Source organism: Eurosta solidaginis, chromosome 2 (genome assembly GCF_040869045.1).
Source record: "Eurosta solidaginis isolate ZX-2024a chromosome 2, ASM4086904v1, whole genome shotgun sequence".
NCBI classification, from domain to species: domain Eukaryota; kingdom Metazoa; phylum Arthropoda; class Insecta; order Diptera; family Tephritidae; genus Eurosta; species Eurosta solidaginis.
In genome coordinates this window covers 192,034,052-192,060,212 of record NC_090320.1, presented here as the reverse complement: position 1 = coordinate 192,060,212, position 26,161 = coordinate 192,034,052, and the positions used below count along the sequence as shown (strand labels likewise).

Genomic DNA, 26,161 nt, shown 5'->3' with positions numbered 1-26,161 from the left:
ACGCATTATACTCAGATGTAACTGAAATATGTGTCTTTGTTTCACCCTGTACACTAATTCTATGTATTATATGTGTGTCCACAATTCATCGCAACTGATTCAGCTATATGTTATACCCTATGGCCATCAGAGCGTTGCGTCTCCGCTTTTCGGTACACCCTGTTGCTGTAGCTAGTTGTTTTACCACAGCCGCTAGATGGGTCTCCTAAGCATTATCTAAGCGAAGATAGGCGTTTTTTAACACGCGCAAACGAAACGTATACGCGCGTGTTAAAAAACACGGCTATTATTCTGTATTACAAAATTCTGTAAATTGCAAAAAAATTCTGCTTGAACAAAATTCTGCTTTTTAAAATTCTGCATGTTTAATTCTGGAAGTCAAAATTCCGGAATCATCGCATGGCGTAGCCGGTTTTGGATCGGCTAAGGGTTATTTTTTTAAAGTGCGGCCGAAGGCCGCCTACGCAGAAGGGTATACTACGCAGACATCACCGTGGCGGTTTTCCACGGTTATACCACACGCCCGGACTTGGCATGTCGAAGCCCAGGGTTATTTTTTATAAGCGAGGCCGAAGGCCGCCTATGCAGAAAGGTCTTCTACGCAGAATTACTGTGCATGGCGCAATTTTTCAAAATAATTACATGACCTCTTTACCATTGTTAACATTATGTTTTAATACAGAATTTTGAAAGCAGAATTTTAGAAAGCAGAATTTTAAAAAAGCAGAATTTTAAAAATCAGAATTTTGCTTTTAGAATTTTGTACATACAGAATTTCGACACCAACCCGATTTTTTTAATTCAGGAGAGTCTTTAGTTGTTCCATGTGCACATTTTAAGCCGCATTTCAAAAGCAACGAATATTGATAATGATATTTTGCCTGGGCCTAGGGAGACAATAAAAACATCAAACAAAAATGTATGTTTTCATGAATCCGAAATCGTAAAAAGTTTTCGTGGTGACACTGATGAAGGTTCATCTTCAAAAAGTCTTCCAACAATACCACCAACTCTGTATCAAAGTCCGGATTATTTAAACGACTTCGATATCGGTACCGTGAATAATGAGTTTTTGCAATCCGAAGAAGTCAACGAAATAATTCGTCGATGTCATCAAAAGTGTCCTGTTATTTTTCCACGTGATTGTCATGACGAAGCATTTCCTACCTCGTGGTTAAACAGAATCTTGCCAAATGGAGAGAAAGTGGAGCGTGACTGGTTGGTGTGGAGTGCCAGTAGCAATGCTTTCTATTGCCTACCATGTCGTCTGTTAAGCACCAATACTTTAAATCGACCTAAAATTTGTTGTGCGGATATTCGAAATTCCAGGTATGTAAGAAGCTATACGATAAACTGCCACCACACGAAAATACTCAAGATCACATTAAATGTTATATTCAATGTCGATCTTTACAAAATCTAATTCACACAATGAACAGCTAATCACTGAAACTCAAAAGCGGAAAGAAATGTTATATAGAATTTTGGACACTATTTTATTTTTGGGTGAAAGGGGTCTAGCTTTCAAAAGCGAAAGTATATATCTTGGTGAACGAAATCGATAATCTAATTTGCCATACTTTAGGTAAACATGAAATCCCATTAAAAGATTGTCGTGCACAAGGTTACGATAACGGCGCCAATATGAAAGAAGCTTACAACGGTGCACTACGTCAAAAACTCGAATGCTGATTACTCGCCTTGTGCAACCCACAGTCTCAATTTATGTCGTTTTGATGCTGCAGAATGTTGTACGACTGCAATTACTTTCTTCGGAGTTGTACAAAAATGTTTTACTATTTTCAGCTGCAGTCCACAAGGATGGGACATCCTCAAAAAAAAATGCACGGAGCCAAATTTTACTGCGCAAGCATACGGCGATGTTACCGGCATTCTCAAGTCCATAAACAAGTTTGAATGTATCTTGCTGTCTTCAGTTTGGTTCAAAATACTGACTACCATTAATGAAAGAAACGTGGGGGATGTGTAGCGCAACCCTTTCAAGTTGCCAGCGCAATATATAGCTTCTCCAAACCCAATTGTCAACCCACCTATCCGTGGCGAATCCTGTTTCACTAACAGACGAGGCTCTGGCGACCCCAAGCTCCTCATGGAACTTGGGGGTGGGGAGGGAGGGATGGCCTGAAGGTTTAATGTGGCCATATAAATCGTTCCCGAGATGGTCGGGCTAGCTCCTTAACGGTGCTGTGTTACCGGAGCGACCCGGATCTGTATCCGGCAAAGGACCATCACATCGATAACACTCCCCAAAGCCTTCGGGGAGTAACCTTATCGCTACGACAACAACAAAAACAAGGTCCGACATCTTGAAGCCTTATTAGCTGATTTGAAGTTGATCAGGAACCAATGGGAAACAATTTTAAACGAATGCAAAACAGTTGCTATTCAATTGAACATCTCTCCAAAGTTTCCGGACATTCGAAAGAGAAAACCCAAAAGACTTTCTGAAGATAGTTTAAATGAGATGATTACAGATCATTCAGAGTCTGATTTTAAAACCAATACATTCCTGGTGATCGTTGATTCGGTGGCAATTTGAAGACATGGATGAAACTACGGTTCGGGCGAGCGCAGAAAAATTTTGTCGAAAAATATAAGCCGGACATTTATCAAAGATTAGAATGCGAAATAATTAACTTGAAACACATTTGCAAAGCAAATTTTGATAAAGGTTTGTCGCCATTGGAATTGCTTAATGCCATCTATGTTCAAAATCTGTATACAATTTCCCCAACATTTGTGTTGCTTTAAGTATCTTTTGCACTATATCTGTCACTGTAGCTAGTGCAGAACGTTCCTTCAGCGTCCTTTCAAGAATCAAAAACTTTCATAGATCGCGTTCATCTCCAGAGCGAGTTTCAGGACTTGCCACACTTTGTGTTGAATCCGTTTTGGCAAGACAGTTAAATTTTGTTATTATTTTAAAAAATTTTGCCGCGAAAAAAGGAAGAAAAACCACTCTTTGATATCCGAACCTTATATATTGAATAATAAAAATTTATAATCATCATTTAATTTACCAAAAATGTATTAAAATGTTACCAAATAACTAGAAAAGATTATTTGAAATATGTGGTTGTTAAAAGAGAATTTTATTTCTACGTTACAATAAAACAGTATAGTGTGACGAATATTATCATCACTAAGCGATACTATCATCACTAAGCCGATACTAAGCAGCCACTCGTATGTACTTAATCAAATCAATCATCATGTACACACATACATACAAGGCAGCAGAGAGATACTCACAAACGCATGTCATCATCAGCCGGTGTTGTACTCACATATACACCCGCATATGGCTACAAACTACAAATATACATGTAGATAGCTGGTAACCAAGCATGAAGTTCACGAATTTACTAGACCTTAGGAGAAATGGGTGAACGAGGAAACCGATAGTATAAAAGCAGCGCAAGCTGAGGCATGACTATTCAGTTTTGATTTAAGCACGCTATTGGTTATGAAGTATAAGTGTTATTGTGAGGTACTTTCAAAGTAGTCTAATAAAGACCATTTTGCATTATTGAATATTGGAGTTATTTATTCAACAGTTTAGCGATTCGACCGTTAGCAGAAGGTTTGGAATAAGCGGAATTTCCCGAAATTCGTTACAATAGTAAATATTCTGTGTTAATTTTATTTTCAGCTCTTAGAAGGTGCAAGTAAAGAGCTATTCGACTAAATAGACTGCTTTGTATGATTTTGCATTTCTAAGCGCTTAAGAATTTACAGTCAACTACACAGTCAAAGTTGCCATTGGGCGCTTTCAGCAAACACAAGTGTTGATCAATCGTCAAGTGATAATCTTGTAAGAACGTAAACGGCGACTTTTAACCGATGCCCAGAGAGTACTTAGGTTATGGAGGGAACACTTATCTGCCCTCCTAAATGGAGACAGCGATTTACCGCGCAGGTTTGACGAACCCGATCCCGCAATCGATGATGATGGAATATATGTCCCGATTATCACAACGTCAGAATAGCAACGACCAGATTAAAAAACAACAAGGCCGCGGGCGCTGATGGATTGTCTGTGGAGCTATTCAAACACGGCGGCGAGGAGTTGGTAAGGCGGATGCATCAGCTTCTTTGCAAAATATGGTCGGACGAGTTGCCTAGTCCACAAGAAAGGGGATATTGCAAACTGCGCCAACTATCGTGGAATCAGCCATCTTAATATCCCCAAAACCTTCGGGGAGTGTCCTTATCGCTACAACAACAACAACAACAGGTATGTCTGTCGTAAGAGACGACTAAAATACCAAATTGATTCAATGGGTTGTGTAGCGCAACTTTTTCAGGGGGTTACAAGCGCAATATATAGCTTCTCCAACCCAATTGTCAACATCACCTACCCATGGCGAATCCTGTTTCTTTAACAGCCGAGGCTCAGGCGACCCCAAATTCCTCATGGATCAAGGGTTTGGAGGGCGCTATGGCCTAGAATGTTTCATGTGGTCATACCAAATCGTTCCCGAGATAGGCTAGTACGTTAATTATGCTTGTTACCGGAACGTACCGGATCATCATCCTGCAAAGGACCATCAACATCGATAACACTCGCTGGATACTATACGTGACATTGTAGTCTATGATATCACCTAAGTAAGTTAGCTTGAATGGGTCCCTCTGGCAGGACATTGCCCGGTTCATTTACTCAATTTACTCAACCAAAGGAGCAGTTTGCTGTGTAAAAAAGTTAGGTGCTGGATTCTTAATCTTGGAATTATTACGCGACTTTGGATACCCCACTAAAATATGTAGTCCCGACTTTTTGTGCGCCTGATAAACTGTAAATTTACCTAGACTGCTTTTGTTTTTATGTCCCGGTGGATTTAATTAAAAATTTCCATTGCGTATTCCGTGAATTTTCGTGCCAGCTTATTTATGAGCGGAAGACAATACTCTCAAACCCGAAAAATTTTCGGGGCATATTTCTAGGGAAATTCAACATTGCCAAGTTTTGCGAATCTTGAAATAAAATTTGGCAAGAATTGTCAGACCAAAAGTACAGGGGCGTTATTTTACAAAAGTACTCTAAACTTGGACTCTATGCCTACTCACTCGAGACTAGGAAGGAGCTGGTATGAAATAATCGATTACGAAAAATACTCAGTATTAAATTATCCTAGGAAAAATTTTACGTTTTGCTCTTGGATGACACTTTTTCGAAAACACCCATAATACAAAAAAACAAGGTAATTTCACTTTGACGTATTTGACATAAGCTGTGTAAGTTGACACGAGATACAATCTGTCAAATGCTAAAAAAGCATTGCCACTTCAACAAAATTATGTTTTGGAAATTTTAAATGGGGCATTCAACTATCAATATTTAAACAATTAATATTTATATTAAAAAGTGTGAACTTATTAAAATAAAACTAAAATTCCTCATCCGGAAAGTAAAACAAATTCTGTATATTATTTTAAGGAGAGTCACGCTTCCTAAACTCTGACCTCTAATGTGGGAAAACCACCCTGCACACCATTGCCCCCCAACACTACGTCTTATTTTTGCTCTGGGTAAAACGTATTTATACTTCGTCTATTTGTTTATTGGGAGGACGGATATATTCGGAGTACTTTTAATCCCTTGTCGGTATATTAGGGTTTTGAATACGGTTTTGAATACCCAACAGATTCGACGCGTCCTCAGACTTTACCACACATGGGATTCCTGGCCTGCCCTTGGAAGTTTGGAAAGTCACTCAAACTATTCGAAGGCATTTGTATAGTTATCAACTTAACTCCATTGTAGCTGATGAATCGTATAGTGCTAGAGGTTCACTTGGTTCCTCTCGCAATATTCTGACCATGAAATTAAGCAGCTTCCTTTCTTCAGATATCGAAGTCTTGATAGACAGCTGTCTATAGGAACTCCTACGATCTATAAGGAGCATTTTGATAGCACTCTGAGATTGGACAACACGAAACCGACCAGAGTTCGGTACTGATATTTGCCAGCGATGGACATTCGTAAAGGAAATGGGTGACCGTTTCCTTACAACCTTCCTGGTCATCCGTCATCCCAAATATTTTTTTTTTTAAGAAAATTTTAGTAAATCTTCGGTTTCTTTGATTTAAGGCCGACTAAATTCTTTTGGTGGTCCTACATGAATCCGCAGAGTACCAAATTCTTTAAATAAGTAAGAATGTGACTTTTTATTGAGTTGAGCGGTCGATGTACAGCGACTGCGCCAGTGACGTCTAAAGATGCACCGGCCTTTTCTAGTTCATCCATCTACCATACCAAAGATCCTGGGTTGAAGCCCCGGGCAAAGCAACATCTAAAATATAGAAACAGGTTTTTTCAATTAGGAAAAAGTTTTTCTAGGCGGTGTCGTCCCTCGGTAGTGATTTTGCAATCACTCCAAGTGTATTTCTGCCATAAAAAGCTCCTCAGTGAAAACTCATCTGCCATGCAAGTGGGGGTGGTGAGTTCAACGCTTTGAGCGCTGCTTGGATGTCTGAGATTTTTGCCTACATTTCGGCCGTTTAGAGAGCTCTCCAACAGAAAGCAAGAGACCTTCTATTCATTGTAGCTTTGCTTGAGAGATACTAGCTGAGTTTTGAAGACTGATTGAGAGTTCGACTTCTAGCTGTTCGGAGAAGACCCTTGCATTAACACCACAACCCTTTTGGCCACCGTGGTGTGATGGTAGCGCGCTCCGCCTACCACACCGAATGCCTTGGGTTCACACCCGGAAAAAGCAACATCAAAATTTTAGAAATAAGGTTTTTCAATTAGAAGAAAAATTTTCTAAGCGGGGTCGCCGATCGGCAGTGTTTGGCAAGCACTCCGAGTGTATTTCTGCCATGAGAAGATTTCGCTGAAAACTCATCTGCCTCGCAGATGCCGTTCGGAGTCGGCATAAAACAAGTAGGTCCCGTCCCGCCAATTTGTAGGACAAATTAAAAAAAAAGCACGACGCAAATTGGAATAGAAGCTCGGCCTAAAATCTCTTCGGAGGTTATCGCGCCTTACATTTATTTATTCATTTTGGACGCATTAGCGAATAGTTAGATAGAAGACACCCTCTTTATATACCATGTAGTTAGAAGCTTATATCTGTCGAAATTGTGTAGAAATTGCGAAATGTTTCTTATCTGAACAATGAGTTATATGGGATATATACTATATATAAGAGCGACCTCTAAGATTTTTTTAGACAAAAATTGATGTCTTATATGTAAGCACTTGTTGAAATTTGAAGCTTGTAACTGATAAATTGAGGAAGATATTGTGACGAATATTATCATCACTAAGCGGATATTAAGCAGCTACTCGTATGTACGTAAACAAATCAATCATAATTTACACATACATACAAGGCAGCGGAGAGATACAAACGCATGTAATCATCAGCCGAAGTAGTACTCACATATACACTCGCATATGGCTACAAACTACAAATATACATGTATATAAGCATGAACTTCGCGAAATTACTAGACCTTAGGGGAAATGGGTGAACGGGGAGAGTATAAAAGCAGCGCAAGCTGAGGCACGACTAATCAGTTTTGATTTAAGCACGCTATTGGTTGTGAAGCATAAGTGTTATTGTTAAGTACATTCAAAGTAGGCTAATAAAGACCATTTTGCATTATTGAGTATTGGAGTTGTTTATTCAGGTTTGAAATAAGCAGAATTTCCCTAAATTCGTTACAATATTACAAAAAAAAACTATTTTCTTAAACATCGATCTGTTCCGACAAATGTCTAATCCGACATCATAATATACCCGCTGAGAAAATTTCATCAATATATCTCAAAAATTGCGAGACTTGCGTTCAAACATACAGACGGACAGACGGACGGAAGGACATAGCTGAATCAACTCAGATCGCCATTCTGATCAATTCGGTATACTTATTGGTGGGTATATCTCTTCTCCTTTAAGGACCTACAATCTTCAGATTCGTGACAAACTTAAGATAACATTTCAGAGGATAAAGAAGACGAGAATGGTATAAAGAGAGAAGCGGGGAAGGGAGGCTCACTTTTTGAATGTAGGCAAACCAATTTTTGGACAGGACAACGTCTGTCGGGTACACAAGTGACAAATAAAATATAGATTAGTATCCATCAAAATTTTCGTAAAAATATTTCCGTTCTTGGTTTGCTTAGGGCTAGAGTGAGTTATATGGCCGAATTATTGGTTGCATGCATACTTTTTAAAAGAAAATATGGTTTGGTGGTACACATTTTACATCTTGGGAAATGCCTGCTAAGTTGAACGAGGCAAAGGGATATAGAAGGATATATATCTTCTAGTGCAATACGTATAGTGGGGAATGTTGACATCACTAGGCTGTTAGTAAATAAGGGCACAACAACAATAAAGCAAGCTGCCAGTCTTGTGTATATGAATACATGAATTTAATCCATTTACACACGTACATAAAAGGCGACGAAGAATAACTCACGCACACACATGTAGTCATCAGTCGAAGTTGCTTCTCACACATACACACGCATATATCTGGTAACCAGGCAGGAGATTCTAGAAGGTGAAACGCGTAGACCTTTGGAGAAATATGCGAACAAGGCAACAGGGAGTATAAAAGCAGCGCAAGCTGAGGAATGACTAATCCAGTTGATTTAAACATACAAGTAGTTGTGAAGTATAAGTGTTATTGTGAAGTACTCTCAAAGTACTCTAATAAAGACCATTTTGCATTACTGAATATTGGAATGATTTATTCAGCAGTTTAGCGATTCGAACGTTAGCAGAAGGTTGCATAATAAGCGGCATTTCCCAAAATTCGTTACAGTATGATTTGAAATTCTGTATTAAAAAACATACAGAAATTTGTCACACATACAACATATTTGTTTTCCAGTAACTCTAATATCAGACTAATTGTAACCTTAATTATTAATACAGCTAACAAATAAAGCATGAATAAACTATTACCAAGCTTTCGAATAATAAATGTTGAACAGTCAACGGGAAAACATCCACATTTGTAAGTATTTAAGTACTGCTGGAATTGGAGCTTATGCTATGTAATGAATTATTCGATGAATTCTTTCTCCCTAATTCGGTTGAGTCGCAAAGAATGGCCGTTGGCGCAGCAGCGCACACACCCGATGCGGCAGCATTGTGACGTCCCGGCTGTGGCGAGGTTGGATTCGATAATCCGGTTTCATGTATTGGCGATAAAGTTGGCGAACGTGTGCGCATAAAATGTTTACGACGTTGACGACGATAGACATTACCCAGCGAGGGAAGTCGTTGCACTGGCGACAGAGTACCTGAACTACCAGCCGACGATTGAGAAACAAAACTCAACGTCTCTGCAAGTTCTTCTAAATTTGTGGGATTTGGTATTTTGCGACGAGTCGGCGGAGGCAAAGCTGGTGGTAATGTGAACCCCATTGGTGTTGTGTATGTCATGGACGTATCGTCACCACGTATTACTGATGTAGGCAAAATAGTTTCAATTGCATTTGGTGTTTGGCTCGACGGCGTTGTTAAATTACTCGAATCACTATAAATACTCTGATCGCTACGCTCCGATGCAGTCGTTGTAGATGAGGGCGGCTGTGGTGAGCTGCTATCGTTGTAATGTTGTTGTTGGTGATTAAGATGATTCTGGTGGTGGTGGTGGCGGTTATAGACGCCTTTGTCACTAGTTTGTAAATGTAATGGGCGGATTTGATTTTGTTTAATTTGGTTTTTTTCATCGTTAATGCCGACGACGACGTTACCATTACTTTCAACTGACTGACGACAACGTGTACGTCGATAACGACCCAACATACGTAACATATTACGCAGGCGCGGCATTGGCCAAGTACGTGCATTACGTATGCGCGAGTCTGATTTCACATTGGCACTACGTGGAGAGGTTGGACGACTACTACTTAAGCTGCTTGGTGTCGTAGTCGTACTATCACCGTTGGCGCTGCCACTACCATTCACTGTTTTAGTAAATTGCACGGGTATTTCGGTAGCGTTGACATTTTTTCCAGCGCTTGTAATCGAACTATTATTTTGGTGACGCAACGCCAAAGCGGCGATAATGTCATTCGGCACATCGGGACTATCGGGCACATTCGAACAACAATTCCATTTTCGACGCCAGCGTTGATTTTTCGATATCGATTTCATACAGCACCGTTGATGTTCACTAGTCACCACTTTGGCGCTGGTAGCTGAAATCGTGCGTGGCGTTGGACTTAACTCTGTGCGAAGACTTTGTGTACTGCGGCGTCTGCTTGTCCCAGTACGTGTACTAACATCACCAACTCGTTTACTCACAATCGGGCTGCGTATGCGGAATGTACACAGAGTGCACTGCTCGGTGTATTGCATGTAAGCGCGTCGCGCACTTAACGCGTCTAAATCATTCACTAATATGGCTTTGGAATTGGCAGCACTAACGCGTCGCTGCGTCGCCAAAGCGCCAAATGAGGAACAGCAATGAAAGGTTTTAAAGCCGCTATCTGGTGTATCTTTGGCATCACCGTCAGCGGTATCATAAAAAGTGTCGACTACTCTCCCACCTCCCGCACCGCTGATGCGTGATATATCGAGTGGCGAGCTGATGGTGCTCTCTTCTAGCAGCGAACACATGTAGTAAGTTTTCAAGGCGGACTGATGATAATCACGCGAATTGACACAACAATGCAATTTCGATTGTGTACTTTCATCATTTGTTCGCTTCGCATAGGCTTTACGCCCTTCAAAATAATGCAAATCCGCTGGATTTATGGCATTTGGATGTCTTGCGTTCGAACACATATACATTTGGCCGCATTCTGGAGTCTTTTTGGACGGAGTTAAAGTGGGAAAATGTTGGTTTTCTTCTTTTGGCAGATTTGGGATAGTTTGCTTAGCTTTATTCTCCTGTGCTTGGCGATGATTGCGTATATACTCATAGGTGGTGAGCCCCAGAAACGAAATGTAAATGTGGAAAAAGCACAGATGCAGCAGCAGTCCAGCAGTAATGGCTGCTAAGAGGCCAAGAAAGCCAATTAATATGAGAAATATTGTATTATTGACCCCTATGCCGGCGATTGTAGCGTCAGTTATATTGTTCGCAGAGATCTCGCCTGCTGCATCCGCCGTATTTTGCTCATCCAACACAACAAAGGTTTGATTCAAGTGTAACAGCAGGGTTTCATTGATGGTATCCACAATTAGTGTACTTGCGTTCTCAGCAAGTGTTGGAAAACTCACATTATTCTCACTCAACAACAAATCTGTATCCAACAGATATGAGCTTATATTACTTGTTATATTTGCGGTGTAATTAAAATTATTTTGTGCTGTAACATTCAGTCCATTCGCAGTAGCACTGGTGCTGCCATTGAATGTGCTCGCATTTCGATTGAACAACAACACTGTTGTGGGCTCATTAGCGTTTGCTTCGCTTGTTGTTAAGCTGCCGCTTGCACTATTTTCCACCGCAGGGTGCCAAAAGCTCAGCATTTCGGGATTAACATAATAAAGTATGATTTGCGTCACTACGGCAGCGACAATCACCACCGTTGCAATAACAGCACTCACCACACACATTAGAAATGCTACATAATTACGTGAACCAATGCAATGATTCAGCCATTTACAATGATGATCAAATTTCCCCACACACTTATTACAAACCGAACAATGCTTGGTGCGTGTTGACGATGTGCGTATATTGCATAAATGGCAGCGTCCGTTCTCAATAACATGTGCGTGTTTGCTACGATCAAATTCGGGTACTATTCGATCGTTGCGATGAACGCGTTGCAGCTCACGATCAGCGGGATCGATTAGCAGCGCAGCTAAATGCGACACAACATGCACTATATACAAACCGGAAAGAAGACTATAAAGTGGACCTTGTATAACGCTGGTAAACGATGGTATTAATACTAGGAATGATGCAACACCAAAGAGTATTAGCATAAGCCAACCGAATACTTGTAACGGATGTAATGGTAATTGTAAGCCATGTAAACGACGACCGCGTCGATGATGTACTTCGGCAATATTTTCTTGAAACGAAATGCAATGCGATGGATTACGCAAGTGGACGGCAGTTGTTCGCGCCTGTGTATGCCTTTCGTCTTGGGTATTGTAGATAGCCGAAATTGAAAGAGTTTTGGGATTAGAGGTGGCGGCGAGTTGTTTAAGTTGAGTACAGGAGTGGCGAGCGGCGACGTCTGTGCCTGATTTTGTTTTGGGTGATGTATTGGATTTTAGCGTTTCAGCGTTATGCAAGTCAGAATGATACTCGTTTGTGATGCTACTAGTGCTGATGGTTATGATATTATCACCTTCATTCAAAGTGGACTCATATGGCTTTACAACACCGTCGTCGTCGTCGTCCTCGTCAGTCACAGCAATCGTTGGAGTACTCGGATGTTTAAGCATTTTTCATAAACATTTGTTGTATTGTAGCTTTGAAGATTAAGTCGAGGTTGATAGTTGATTCGACTTTTTTGTTGACAATGATTACGATGTGGATGTTGATGATGTTGTTTATGATGCCGTTTGTGTAGATTTAGGTTGCTTAGATGAAGTGAGAAAGTGAAGTAACGGTTTTTATGCAATAGCAGCAGGTACATCACAGTGCCGTGACAGCCAAAGCGAGGAAGCGATAATTCTTAAGTTTTTTTTTCGTTTACTGTACAGCAATAAGGCTATAATAGTGCATTTTTTTGAAAATAGTTTTATCTAGTTTTCACTAGTAAAAGAAGTTGTTTTTTAGAATTACTGCTTTTTCATAAATTTTTATACAACACTACTCAGTTTTTATATTTCATAAGTAGCACTTGACGCCTTGTCGCTTGCCACTGAAAAACCTGCTAAAAGCACAAAAAGTAATCAAGTCAGAGTTCGGCTAGAAGCGAACAGTATATACCCAGTAGTGAGCTTTTACAAAAATCTGCTTAAGCTTATATTATTTTCTTCTTATTATTGTAATTTTTTATGCAGCACCCGCAATCCATGACGCCTCGTCACAAAACTTCGAACGCCAGAAACCTTAAACTAATATCAGCTGACGCAGCAAAAAACAGTCTATATATAAAAAATGTTAAACGAGTCTGAAGCTGTTAAGTAACTTGATCCTTATTCTTGAGGGTTACACTCCTGCAGCAAAAATGGATGAAAGTCACTCAAAGCAGCAGTTTGGCATTACAGGTATAATGACTACCTCTAAACTGGTGCTAATCGGATACAGAGACGGACAGTTGGTAGGCAAACTTATACTCAGTCTGAGCTTAAGTCTGAACTATATGAATTTAATTTAATTACTCAAAGGCACCGAGTATTTCAGATCCACCTACGATTGACCCAGTTAAGAACTCCTTCAAACGGCCTCATATAAATTTTTATTAAGTGGCGCTTAACAGCCTAAGCGATTTCGGTCGTTTCGTAACAATTCACGCCCGCTATCCCTGTTTCACGATAACTGACGACAATTGGAAGCACCTAGGGATGACTTCCTCCGCCTACCGAGTCCGTATTTAGACCTCGAAGAGTGCGCACATACAGGACACTGGAACTATGTTTGCCGTCGATCAAGAGATCCATATTTCGAGCTGCGGTGAAGTCAATCAACCTCAGCCCCCTGGGAGATATTACGTCGTGCAGGACAAATGGCGTTAAAGTCACCCAGCATGATTTTAATATCATGACGGGGGCAGTCATCGTATGTCTTTTCTTTTCATATTCATATTTAAAACTTGTTTTAAAACAATTTTGAGGATTTGGACTTATTGCTTAGTTAGGTTTGTACTTTAAATCGAATAAAACTAAAAAAAACGTAAAAGTAAATTTAAATGTTTACAATTTAAATATAAACGAGATCTAGGCCAAATATTTGTATATTCTTAATAAAACACAATACGTGAATTTTTGATATACAATTATATTATTTAATTTGTCGATATTTCGACTTCAGTCTGAAGTCATCATCAGGAATTTTTGAATGCAATATGTCGACTCTATTCAAAAATTCTATTGCATTCAAAAATTCCTGATGATGACTTCAGACTGAAGTCGAAATATCGACAAATTAAATAATATAATTGTATATCAAAAATTCACGTATTGTGTTTTATTAAGAATATACAAATATTTGGCCTAGAGCTCGTTTATATTTAAAAAGTTATAATTCAAAGGCCGTAAACAACAAAAATAATGTTTACAATTAAGTTTCAAAAATTGAGTAACCCGATTAATGGTTTAAAGTTTAAGCTCAAGCGTTTCAAGGTGTACTCATCAGCATTATACGATTTTCGCAGATGCCTTACCCCTGTTTCGCTATAACTGGAGCCTATTGAGAGCATCCAGAACGTGACCATAAATTATCCGAAGAACTTTTCCTTCGAACACTCCAAGAGCCATCTCATCTTCTCGCAGAACCGTCCGCCGAGCCATACATCCGGATAGGTATGACGAGCGACTTATAGAACGTGTGCCAATCTCCTTTTTATATCTTGGATGACACTGTTTTCACTGCTTATGTCTGTTCCTATATAAAGGAAGTGCTTCACAATTTCGAATTCATATCCGCCAACAGTGGAAGGTGCCAAGGCGCGAATGCGCCGTTTTTTTTTTTTTTTTTTGAGCACAGCTTTTGTTTGGTTTCGAAGAAGCGCAAAACTATTGCATCAAGAGACGATACTAGTTCTAATTGTTTCACCCCGCAATGCTTTCAACTGAAAATTTTAATATTGTGATGTCCTACGAAATGACACCTGCCGCGCTTTTGCAAACTTTTTGAACGCGTTCTTAATTGGTTCAGTTGTAGTTTCTTCTGAAATAGTTTTAGCCACTGAATATATAGCTTAGACTTCGAGTCAAGTGTGTCTACCAACTGGTCCGCTCGCCATTCGATTAGCACCAAGTCGAAGGCAGTCATGTAGGCCGAAACTGTCGCCTTGTGTGACTGTCTCCCATTTTCGCTGCCGCGTAGCTATCATACCAGGAGATTTTTATATGACTGGCTTCCTCGATCTTTCAATGGCTATTTAAATGACCCTGCAGACGTCGTGAGCGCTAACATTACTGGGTATATACTCAGAAAAATTAAACTAAAGTAATGACAGACTGTTGGAGCCTCTGAGATAAGCACGTTCATTGGAGCCGAACACAAGCACTTGAGCGATACTTTTTTAAGTCGCTTTATAAGTTTGTTTATGTTCTGTGAGGGTGTTTTTTTTTTTATTTCGTGTGCGGAGGTGAGAAGACCGCTTTAACAAAACGCCTGCTGGCTTACGTTTGCTAGTGTTATGTACCGTTATGTGTCTGATTGCTTACTACATTCCGTTACTTGTATTAACTTTTGAATGTAGCGCGCAGTTTTGTATTGTATATTATTTTGTATATTATTCACACACTCATACTTCTTACACATGCACAATATTTCGCTAGCCGATGGCTGATTGTAGGCCGCATGTCAAGGTTACAATGCGGATGCTTGCACGTACAGATGTACATATATACAAATACAAAAAATATATTACTTCTTCATCTTACTTGCTTCTCGCTATGGGGCAAGCCTTTTCCACACAAATTTTTAGTAGGCAAACAAAAAATTAATATGTTCGAACATCATTTCCAATATTTTAGCTGCTTAAAAATATTTTTTTATTTTCCTTTCGTTTTTCTTGCTTATTCTCTTACGCTTTTTTAATACATTCTGCACTTTTCACAAATCATGGGTTTTATGTAACCTTTTGCATGGAAACTCAATTTTCTCTCTTTCACCTCTCCACTCGTATGCACCACTATTTTTCAAAACGCCATAAAGTATGCAACATTTTTTTTTTCATACAACAATTTATATAGTTGGTAGTCCTTTTTTGGTTGCACTTTACTATTGCCTCACGCTCAATCCTTTGTCATTATTTAAAACACATTAAGAAAAGCTACATGCAAATGGGTTACACACAGGTAAACATTGTTATTACGTTGAAAAAAGAAAAAGCACAACACCACGTAAGCTGAATTTATTTGTTTCATTTCACTTGTTTGTACCTGCGAAAGTAGGCGTCTGTGTGTTCGGGAAATATGTCTCGTTTTTGTGTTGTTGTAGTTCACCCCATACCTCCAACGGATGCGAAGAGGGCACGATAAATGCCTTGCTACCGTATAATAAAAAAGTTTCCACCAAGCATGAAAGCGCACACTTCTACTTCATAATCATCATCATCATTCGTTTCTATATGAAATTTAAGCGACGGAACTTGCGAAAAGTTTCAACGCTTCTGGTCATCACAGCTGCTTGAGTACACAGGGGTACATACATATATTAATATATTTATGTATTTCTATTCAAGTATTCAAATATAATTGCTTTGTCTCTTTCCCCCATACAATTGCAAATCAACACTGTTACAACCCCTTGCAGAGATATTCACACACACACACACACTGTTAATTGGGTGGTGGGTTGGCCGACAATATCAAATACATATGCACAAATATACCGCTCATTTGCTGCAACGTCGTCATAACTCAAAAAACATGACTTTTGAGTTAATAACATATAAACTTACCCAATATCATGATCTATGTTGTATAAAAAAATCTTCGTGATCATTTAAAAATTTAGCACGTGTTATAAAAATGAAAATATGCCTTTATATGCGTAACATACGGCAGTTAAAATCTTTGAATAGCTCTCCTGGAAAATTGTGTTTTTTGAGTTATGACGACGTTGCAGCAAATGAGCGATATGTATGAGTATATGTGCCAGTAGCAAAAAATATTGTCAAATTTTCACAAAGCACAATTTTTCCGATTATTTTCCGCTTACGACCGTTGAGTTTCGAAATCTTACAGCTACTATTCGTACTACCGCTATCTTGCACTATGAACAAAAGGAAACACTACTGAGCATGCGTTTACTCTTGCTGCTCAATGCAATTTTGTTTGTTTTTCTCTCCAATCATTTCATCGGATTTTGAACTTCTACAACAATATTTCAAATATTATGGTTCGTCTACCTGTGTTTGCCGGTTTTGTGGTGTTTCGTGTTGTTTGATTTGCAATTTTGGTTAGTGGGGTTGCGCATGGGTAACTGATGAAAGCATTTGCATGTGCTTTGCACACAGAGTATATTAACTTTGATTGGATAACGGTTGGTTGTACAGGTATAAAGGAATCGAGGTAGATATAGACTTCCATATATCAAAATCATCAGTATCGAAAAAATATTTGATTGAGCCATGCCCGTCCGTCCGTCCGTCTGTCCGTTAACACGATAACTTCAGCAGGGATGGGCGTTATCAACAAATTTGAATAACGATTGACGAAAAAATAAAAAATTATTCATCATTTTTGGATTGATGCATAAAAAGTTATTCGTTATTCAAAATATCCTGATTGATGATAATCGGTCATTCTTATTTTTGTAAATTTTGAGTAAAGAGTTGAGCTATTATTCCTTATTTAAAAAATTTGGAATAACAATAAAATTTCAATTTTTATTCAGTTATTCAAAAATAAAATAATAAACCATCGAGATGCCCTGAAAATGTACCCATATGCGTAACAAGTTCGCTTGTAGTTCTGATGCTTCTTATGGTAATATTGAGATGATTTTGGGGAGTATTCCCAGGGTTTTTGGGGTAATTTCGGGGACTCCCTCGGGGTCATTTGCGGGTAATTCCGGAATGGTTTTGGGGACTCCCTCGGGGTCATTTGTGGGTCATTCCGGGAACTTTTTGGGAACTCCCGGGGGTCATTTGGGGTTATTCCGGGATGGTTTTGGGGACTCCACCTGGGTCATTTGGGGGTCGTACCGGAATGGTTTTGAGGACTCCCTGGGGGGTCATTCGGGGGCCACTGACGCTGGTTGATCGTATGTAGCAGTGCTGTTGTTGTTGTAGCAGTATGTAGCATCTCTTTCGAGCAATTGTCTGCTGAGAGGTATACGAAACGGAAAGGTCAACGAAATCTGTTGGCGCCAAAGCGTAGATGTGTGAGATTCAGTTTGATAATATTAAATGTATACAAATCTTTGGAAGTTTTCAAATAATTACAAAGAAGGGGAAATGCAAAGAAATTATTAATTTCCCTTTACAAGCGTGCGTTAACAATAGATGTAGTAGTCTTGATAGGTGTAAATTAAGTTTTACCGTAATGATTTATTACCACATCAGAAATTATGCTAAGTTACCAATTAATTCTTCAATAATGCTCACCTCCATTATAAATGAGAAACTATACCCTACAGACAAGCCAACTGTCAGCCAAATAAATTTGATGTATTCGGTCAAAAATTGGATATGCATACTAGCTTGAAAGAGAGTTGAAAATAGAAGTTTAAAACGACATTAGTGGCTTGAATCTCTCTGTTGGAACAGCACAGCGGGTAGTTGTTGCGCTTTATAATATATGATTTGAGATATTTGCATTTTAACTTGCCATAGCAAAGTGATTGAAAGTAGTTTTCATCATCGCCATCGATTTGTGTATCAAGTTCATTTAACAATCAGGAAAACTGTGCATTGCGGTTGCCAGGTCGGTATTATTCTTACAGCAAGAACTCCGTCTTCTTTTCTGCTTCGACGTTCATGTATATCTCTCGCATTTTAAGCTCCCCAACCTGTCTGGTACGTCTAAGGCACACGCTTCGAGATATGCCTCTTTTTGGCTAGCTGCTTCACTTTTTCATTTCCACATATTGCTATATACCCAGGGACCCAGTATACAAGATGTATACCTCTCCCTATCTTAGAGTTTGGTTGAAGAACGGCCTTATCAGAATTAAATAATGAAGGAAAAATGCTGCATACAAGACAACGTTAAAATTGAGCGCAACAAGAGAAGCGAAACTCCTTTACAGGTAAAAACATTCAAGATAAAAAGACGGGATTTCGATGAGCTTCAACTGCTAGCCACTAGGAATAACACCCGTAAATTTTAACAAAAAATTCATCTACAGTGGCAGGTTTGCAGCCAGAGGGCAAACTTCTGTAAAAACGAAAACTAAAACCAGTTAACCAGAGAGTACTTAGATTATGAGTTTTAGGCCCTTCTAAACGGAGTACACTGCTGTTATTTTTGATCTTGTAGCACTGCTTCGCCCCATTCAATAGGTGTGACCAATCACCTATCAAGACTTCTAAATCTATTGTTAACGGACGCTTGAAAACGGAAATTAATAATTTCTTTGCATTTCCCCTTCTTTGTAATTATTTGAAAACTTCCAAAGATTTGTATACATTTAATGTTATAAACTGAATCTTACACATCTACGCTTTGGCGCCGACATATTTCGTTGACCTTTCCGTATCGTATCCCTCTCAGCAGACAATGGCTCGAAAGAGATGCTACATACTGCTAGAACAACAACAGCGCTGCTACATACGATCAAACAGCGTCAGTGGCCCCCAAATGACCCCCAGGGAGTTCTCAAAACCATTTCGGAACGACCCCTAAATGACCTCGAGAGAGTCCCCAAAACCATACCGAAATGACCGCCAAATGAGCGCGGAGGAGTCCCCAAAACCTTCCCGCAACGACCCCCAAATGACCCTGGAGAAGTCCCCAAAACCATCCAGGAATGACCACAAATGACCCCGAGGGTCTCCAAAACCATCCCCGAATGAACCCCAAATGACTCCGAGGGAGTCCCCAAAACCATCCCAGAATGGACCCAAATGACCCCCGGGAGTCCACAAAAAGATCCCGAAATGACCCCCAAATGACCCCGAGGGAGTCCCCAAAACTATCCCAGAATGACCCCCAAATGGCCATAGAGGAGTCCCCAAAAAAATCCCGGAAGGACCCCGTGGGAGAACCCAAAACCATCCCGGAATAACCCGAAATAACCCCCGGGCAGTCTCCAAAAAGATCCCGGAATGACCCCCAAATGACCCCGAGGGAGTCCCCAAAACCATCCCGGATTGACCCCCAAATTACCCTTTAAGAGTCCCCAAAACCATCCCGGAACGAACCCAAATGACCCCGAGGGAGTCCCCAAAACCATCCCGGAAAGACCCCCAAATGACTCCGAGGGAGTCCCCAAATAGATCCCGGAATGACCCCCAAATGACCCCGAGGGAGTCCCAAAAATCATCCCGGAATGACCCCAAATGACCCTGGAGGAGTCCCCAAAACCATACAGGAATGACCGCCAAATGACCAAGAGGGAGTCCCCAAAACCATCCCGGAAAGACCCCCAAATGACCCCGAGGGAGTCCCCAAAAAGATCCCGGAATGACCACGAGTGAGTCCCCAAAACCCTACCGGAAAGACCCCCAAATGACCCGAGTGAGGTCCCAAAACCATCCTGGAATGACCCCCAAATGACCCCGAGGGAGTCCCCAAAAACCTCCCGGAAAGACCCCCAAATGACGGAATAATTTTTTATTTTGATTTTTTTTATTTCAAAATGACTCAACCCTGAACTTGAGTACATATTGAGATATTTTCACCAAGTTTGGTATACAAGCTTATATAGACCCAGAATAGATTGGTATTGAAAATGAGCGAAATAAGATGATAACCACGCCCACTTTTTATATATATAACACTAGAAGACCCGGCAGATGTTGTTCTACCCTAAATTTGGCCTATCTGCATACATTTTAATGAGCTTTTTCCGTCTAACTCTGCCCTCCCGCCCTCTTCACTTTTTCCTAATCCTTTTATTCACTCCCCCTCCGTCTTTTTCGCTTCATCTATCTCCATCTTCGCCTCATTCTATCTCTTTCTCAGTCTCCTTCTCCTTCGCTCTTTTCTCTTCTCTCAAGTTCTTCTCATTTTTCTTCATCCCTTATTGGCTGTCCCAGAGGGTGGTATGTATTTTGTTCCAGTCCCAGTCCCACTCCTAGTCTCAGCCCCAGTCCGTCTCTGGTCTACTTCCCGGAAAAAAGGATCGTAAATACTAATATTAAATAGGCAAATTTTTATACCAAATTTCAGGCAAATCGAATAGGACGTAGTAAATAGGTATGTTTGAACAAAATAGACCGACGCATCTCTTCAAACATCGGCGACCAACTAACACACAGTTTAGCTTTTATTTATATATATATAGATTTTTATTTTTCACACTTCACTATAATATTAAAACGAAATGCAGATATTCGTTGCTTTTGAAATTCGGCTTAAAAATTGCACATGGAACAACTAAAGACTCACCTGAATTAAAAAAAATGTCTTAGTACCTCAAATCGCGGGGCCCCTCAGAAACCCCGGGCCCCCTCTCGCCGACCCTAGGGATGTGCTATATATATGTAAAGTTAAATAAGCACGTGCACAAACATATCCATACCCACTGAAAAGGGGTGCACCACTGGGTATACGTAACATTTTATTATTACGTATAAACAAATAAAAAAATGTCCAATAAAATAATATTGCGACTATAAACTGAGATATAACCTATCCTATCTCTCAAGTTAGATCAAACTACACACGGGGTGTAAAACAAATTCAGTAGTTTAGGAGTCCATCGCGCCCAAAAAGTTTGTGACACGTGTTTTTTATATATTAACATTTTGGAAAATACAAAAAACCTGATTATTTCGCAAAAAATAAACCTAGAATATTGAAATTTGACATGTGGACTGATATTGAGACTCTTGATAAAAATTTTAAAATTTTTTTTTAAATGGGCGTCGCACCGCCCACTTGTGATAAAATCAATTTTACAAATACTAATCATAAATCAAAAATCGTTAAACCTATCATAACAAAATTCGGCAGAGGGGTTGTCTTTACTATAAGGAATCCTTGAAGAAAAATTTACGAAATCGGCCCACGCCCACTTTTATATAAAAGATTTTTAAAAGGGTCGTGGACGAATAAAATAAGCTATATCTTTGCAAAAAAAGAGCTTTATATCAATAGTATTTCATTTCCCAAGTGGATTTATAGCAATAAATAGGAAAACCTTCAAATTTTAAAATATGAGCGTGACACCGCCAATTTTATGACTAAGCAATTTTCTATGTATCGGGAGCCATAACTAGAAGAAAAACAAGTAAGGAAGGTTAAGTTCGGGTGTAACCGAACATTACATACTCAGTTGAGAGCTATGGTGACAACATAAGGGAAAATAACCATGTATGAAAATGAACCGAGGGAAACCCTGGAATGTGTTTGTATGACATGTGTATCAAATGAAAGGCATTAAAGAGTATTTTATGAGGGAGTGGGCCATAGTTAGGTGGACGCCATTTAGGGATATAGCCATAAAGGTGGATCAGGGTTGACTCTAGAATGCGTTTGTACGATATGGGTATCAAATGAAAGGTATTAATGAGTATTTTAAAAGGGCGTGGACCTAAGTTCTATAGATGGACGCCTTTTCGAGATATCGCAGTAAAGATTGACCAGGGGGGACTCTAGAATACGTTTGTACGATATGGGTATCAAATGAAAGGTGTTAATGAGCATTTTAAAAGGGAGTAATCCTTAGTTCCATAGGTGGACGCCGTTTCGAGATATCGCCATAAAGGTGGACCAGGGGTGACCCTAGAATTTGTTTGTACAATATGGGCATCAAACGAAAGGGGTTAATGAGTATTTTAAAAGGGAGTGGGCCTTAGTTCTATAGGTGGACGCCGTTTCGAGATATCGCCATAAAGGTGGGCCAGGGGTGACTCTAGAATTCGTTTGTGCAATATGGGTATCAAACGAAAGGAGTTAATGAGTATTTTAAGAGGGAGTGGGCCTTAGTTCTATAGGTGGACGCATTTTCGAGGTATCGCAATAAAGGTGGACCAGGGGTGACTCTAGACTTTGTTTGTACGATATGGGTAGCAAATGAAAGGTGTTAATGAGTATTTTTAAAAGGGAGTGGGCCTTCGTTTTATAGGTGTTCGCCTTTTCGAGATATCGCCATAAAGGTGGACCAGGGGTGACTTTAGAATTTGTTTGTATGATATGGGTATCAAATGAAAGGTGTTAATGATTATTTTAAAAGGGCGTGGGGCTTAGTTCCATAGGTGGACCCCTTTTCGAGATATCGCCATAAAGGTGGACCAGGGGTGACTCTAGAATTCGTTTGTGCAATATGGGTATCAAACGAAAGGAGTTAATGAGTATTTTAAGAGGGAGTGGGCCTTAGTTCTATAGGTGGACGCCTTTTCGAGATATCGCCATAAAGATGGACCAGGTGTGACTCCAGAATGCGTTTGTACGATATGGGTATCAAATGAAAGGTGTTAATGAATATTTTAAAAGGGAGTAATCCTTAGTTCCATAGGTGGACGCCGTTTCGAGATATCGCCATAAAGGTGGACCAGGGGTGACCCTAGAATTCTTTTGTGCAATATGGGTATCAAACGAAAGGAATTAATGAGTATTTTAAGAGGGAGTGGGCCTTTCTGGACCAGGGGTGACTCTAGACTTTGTTTGTACGATATGGGTATCAAATGAAAGGTGTTAATGAGTATTTTTAAAAGGGAGTGGGCCTTCGTTCTATAGGTGTTCGCCTTTTCGAAATATCGCCATAAAGGTGGACCAGGGGTGACTCTAGAATGAGTTTGTACGATATGGGTATCAAATTAAAGGTATTAATGAGAGTTTGAAAAGGGAGTGGTGGTAGTTGTATATGTGAAGACGTTTTCCAGATATCGACCAAAATGTGGACCAGGGTGACCCAGAACATCATCTGTTGGATACCGCTAATTTATTTATATATGTAATACCTGTCAAGATTTTAAGGGTTTTTTATTTCGCCCTGCAGAACTTTTTCATTTTCTTCTACTTAATATGGTAGGTGTCACAACCATTTTATAAAGTTTTTTCTAAAGTTATATTTCGCGTCAATAAAACAATCCAATTACCTTACCATATTTCATCCCTTTTTTCGTATTTGGTATAGAATTATGGCATTTTTTTCATTTTTCGTAATTTTCGATATGGAAAAAGTGGGCGTGGTCATAGTCGGATTTCGTTCATTTTTCATACCAAGATAGAGTGAGTTCAGATAAGTACGTGAACTGTTTAGTAAATATATATCGATTTTTGCTCAAGTTATCGTGTTAACGGCCATGCGGAAGGACAGACGGACGACTGTGTATAAAAACTGGGCGTGGCATCAACCGATTTCGCCCATTTTCACAGAAACGCCATAAAATCTATTCCCCTACCAAATTTCAAAAGGATTGGTTAATTTTTGTTCGACTTATGGCGTTAAAAGTATCCTAGACAAATTAAATGAAAAAGGGCGGAGCCACGCCCATTTCTAAATTTTCTTTTATTTTTGTATTTTGTTGCACCATATCATTACTGGAGTTGAATCTTGACATAATGTACTTATATACTGTAAAGATATTAAATTTTTTGTTAAAATTTTACTTTTAAAAAAATTTTTTTTTAAAAGTGGGCGTGGTCCTTCTCCGATTTTGCTAATTTTTATTAAGCGTACATATAGTAATAAGAGTAACGTTCCTGCCAAATTTCATCATGATATCTTCAACGACTGCCAAATTACAGCTTGCAAAAGTTTTAAATTACCTTCTTTTAAAAGTGGGCGGTGCCACTCCCATTGTCCAAAATTTTACTAATTTTCTATTTTGCGTCATAAGTTCAACTCATCTACAAAGTTTCGTCGCTTTATCGGTCTTTTGTAATGAATTATCGCACTTTTTCGGTTTTTCGAAATATTCGATATCGAAAAATTGGGCGTGGTTATAGTCCGATATCGTTCATTTTAAATAGCGATCTGAGATGAGTGCTCAGAAACCTACATACCAAATTTCATCAAGATACCTCAAAATTTACTCAAGTTATCGTGTTAACGGACGGACGGACGGACGGACATGGCTCAATCAAATTTTTTTTCGATCCTGATTATTTTGATATATGGAAGTCTATATCTATCTCGATTCCTTTATATATGTACAACCAACCGTTATCCAATCAAACTTAATATACTCTGTGAGCTCTGCTCAACTGAGTATAATTAACGGATCGTAATAAAATTGGGTACACAAATTTACTCTTTAGTAGAAAATATTTCTAGTAAAAATGGACTGGATCGGTTAAAGATCACGGCAACTTAGATATAAAACAAGTTTAAAAGGGTCGTAGACTAGAATAATAAGCTATAGCTTAGCAAAAAATAGTTTTGAATCAATGATATTTTATTTATCAAGTTTTATTGTAAGAGGAAATGGGGAAACATTTTTTTTTAACGGGCGGTGCCATAACACATGGCAACGTGGAAAAGTAATTTATCTGAAATGAAATGTACAATTGAAGCTCACGCTGAGTATATAATGTTCGGTTACACCCGTACTTAGACACCTTTACTTGTTCTAGTTGATCTTGGAGATTTAAGAATGAACCTGGAGTAAAAAATAGTTTTTCGCACCGTCGGACACTTACGTACCTATAACTTTGTTGGTTATAAATCGAGTTTTCGTTTTTCCGGATCTCATATGAAGAAACTTAGACCTTTGCAACGATATATCTGTGGTCACAAGCAATAATCACCGAAGTCCCATCCTTTAACATGGGACTTAGGCGATTATTGTTTATAACCACAGTTATATATCAACTAGGGAAAACAAAACTGTGATTATCAAATATGATAAATTTATTCGTTTTTAAATAAAGGAAAAACAAACGATTTATCACTATAAGACCCGATTTTTCAGTTAAATTTCTACTCATTTTGTCAGTTAAACTACGCCTAAATTTATTCTGTAGTTTTTCAGTCTACTTTAACTGAAGTTTAAGCTGAGCTTAAGCGGCCGATCTGGCAGTGTTAAACTATAGTTAACAACAGTTTTTTTTCGTTCGTTCGTGCGTTGAATATACCCAACAAGAATTCGGGCCATTAGAGACCACGTTCCAAGAATTTGTTCGAAACAGTGGCTCTAGTTGAGAATCATAGCGTTCTCAGCAAAAAAGAGATTTTTTATAAACAAAAATTGCTCTTAAGATTCCAATGCTACAGTATTTTTACGAAAATGAAATAAAACATGTATAATTTATTTTTTCGGTAAACAAAATCCAGCTGTTGCCGCAAATAATCTAGATAATACAAAACCAATGTTGCCGTACAATAAAGCCTACCCTAAAGGCGGCATTAAAACTGCTCTATAGTTTAACTATACGTTAAATTTGACTTGAGTTTAAGCAAACTTAGCTAACTAACCACTAAAAAATAGGGCTGAAGACAAAAAAAATATTTTCCATCGCCCATTCAA

The 26,161-nt window shown here is 39.1% G+C and overlaps 1 protein-coding gene across 8 annotated transcripts in view; it reads right to left on the bottom strand.

Annotated features, from left to right (window-relative positions):
- The window catches only part of LOC137240428 (tRNA-dihydrouridine(16/17) synthase [NAD(P)(+)]-like), a 201,453-nt gene that overhangs the window by 123,931 nt on the left and 51,361 nt on the right, over positions 1-26,161 (bottom strand). Inside the window, exons 1-3 of one of the 8 annotated variants that reach the window (XM_067766675.1) lie at positions 16,538-17,085; positions 16,017-16,382; positions 8,949-12,835 (exon numbers count right to left, since the gene is read on the bottom strand). The exons of 2 other annotated variants lie outside the window; for them this stretch is intronic. In XM_067766675.1, coding sequence (XP_067622776.1) covers positions 9,009-12,401 — 3,393 coding nt within the window. In that variant the 5' untranslated portion in view covers positions 12,402-12,835; positions 16,017-16,382; positions 16,538-17,085 and the 3' untranslated portion in view covers positions 8,949-9,008. Of the gene's footprint in view, positions 1-8,948; positions 12,836-15,662; positions 15,989-16,016; positions 16,507-16,537; positions 17,086-26,161 lie in introns of those variants that run through there. 5 more of the 8 variants (XM_067766677.1, XM_067766678.1, XM_067766676.1 and 2 more) reach the window with 5 other exon arrangements.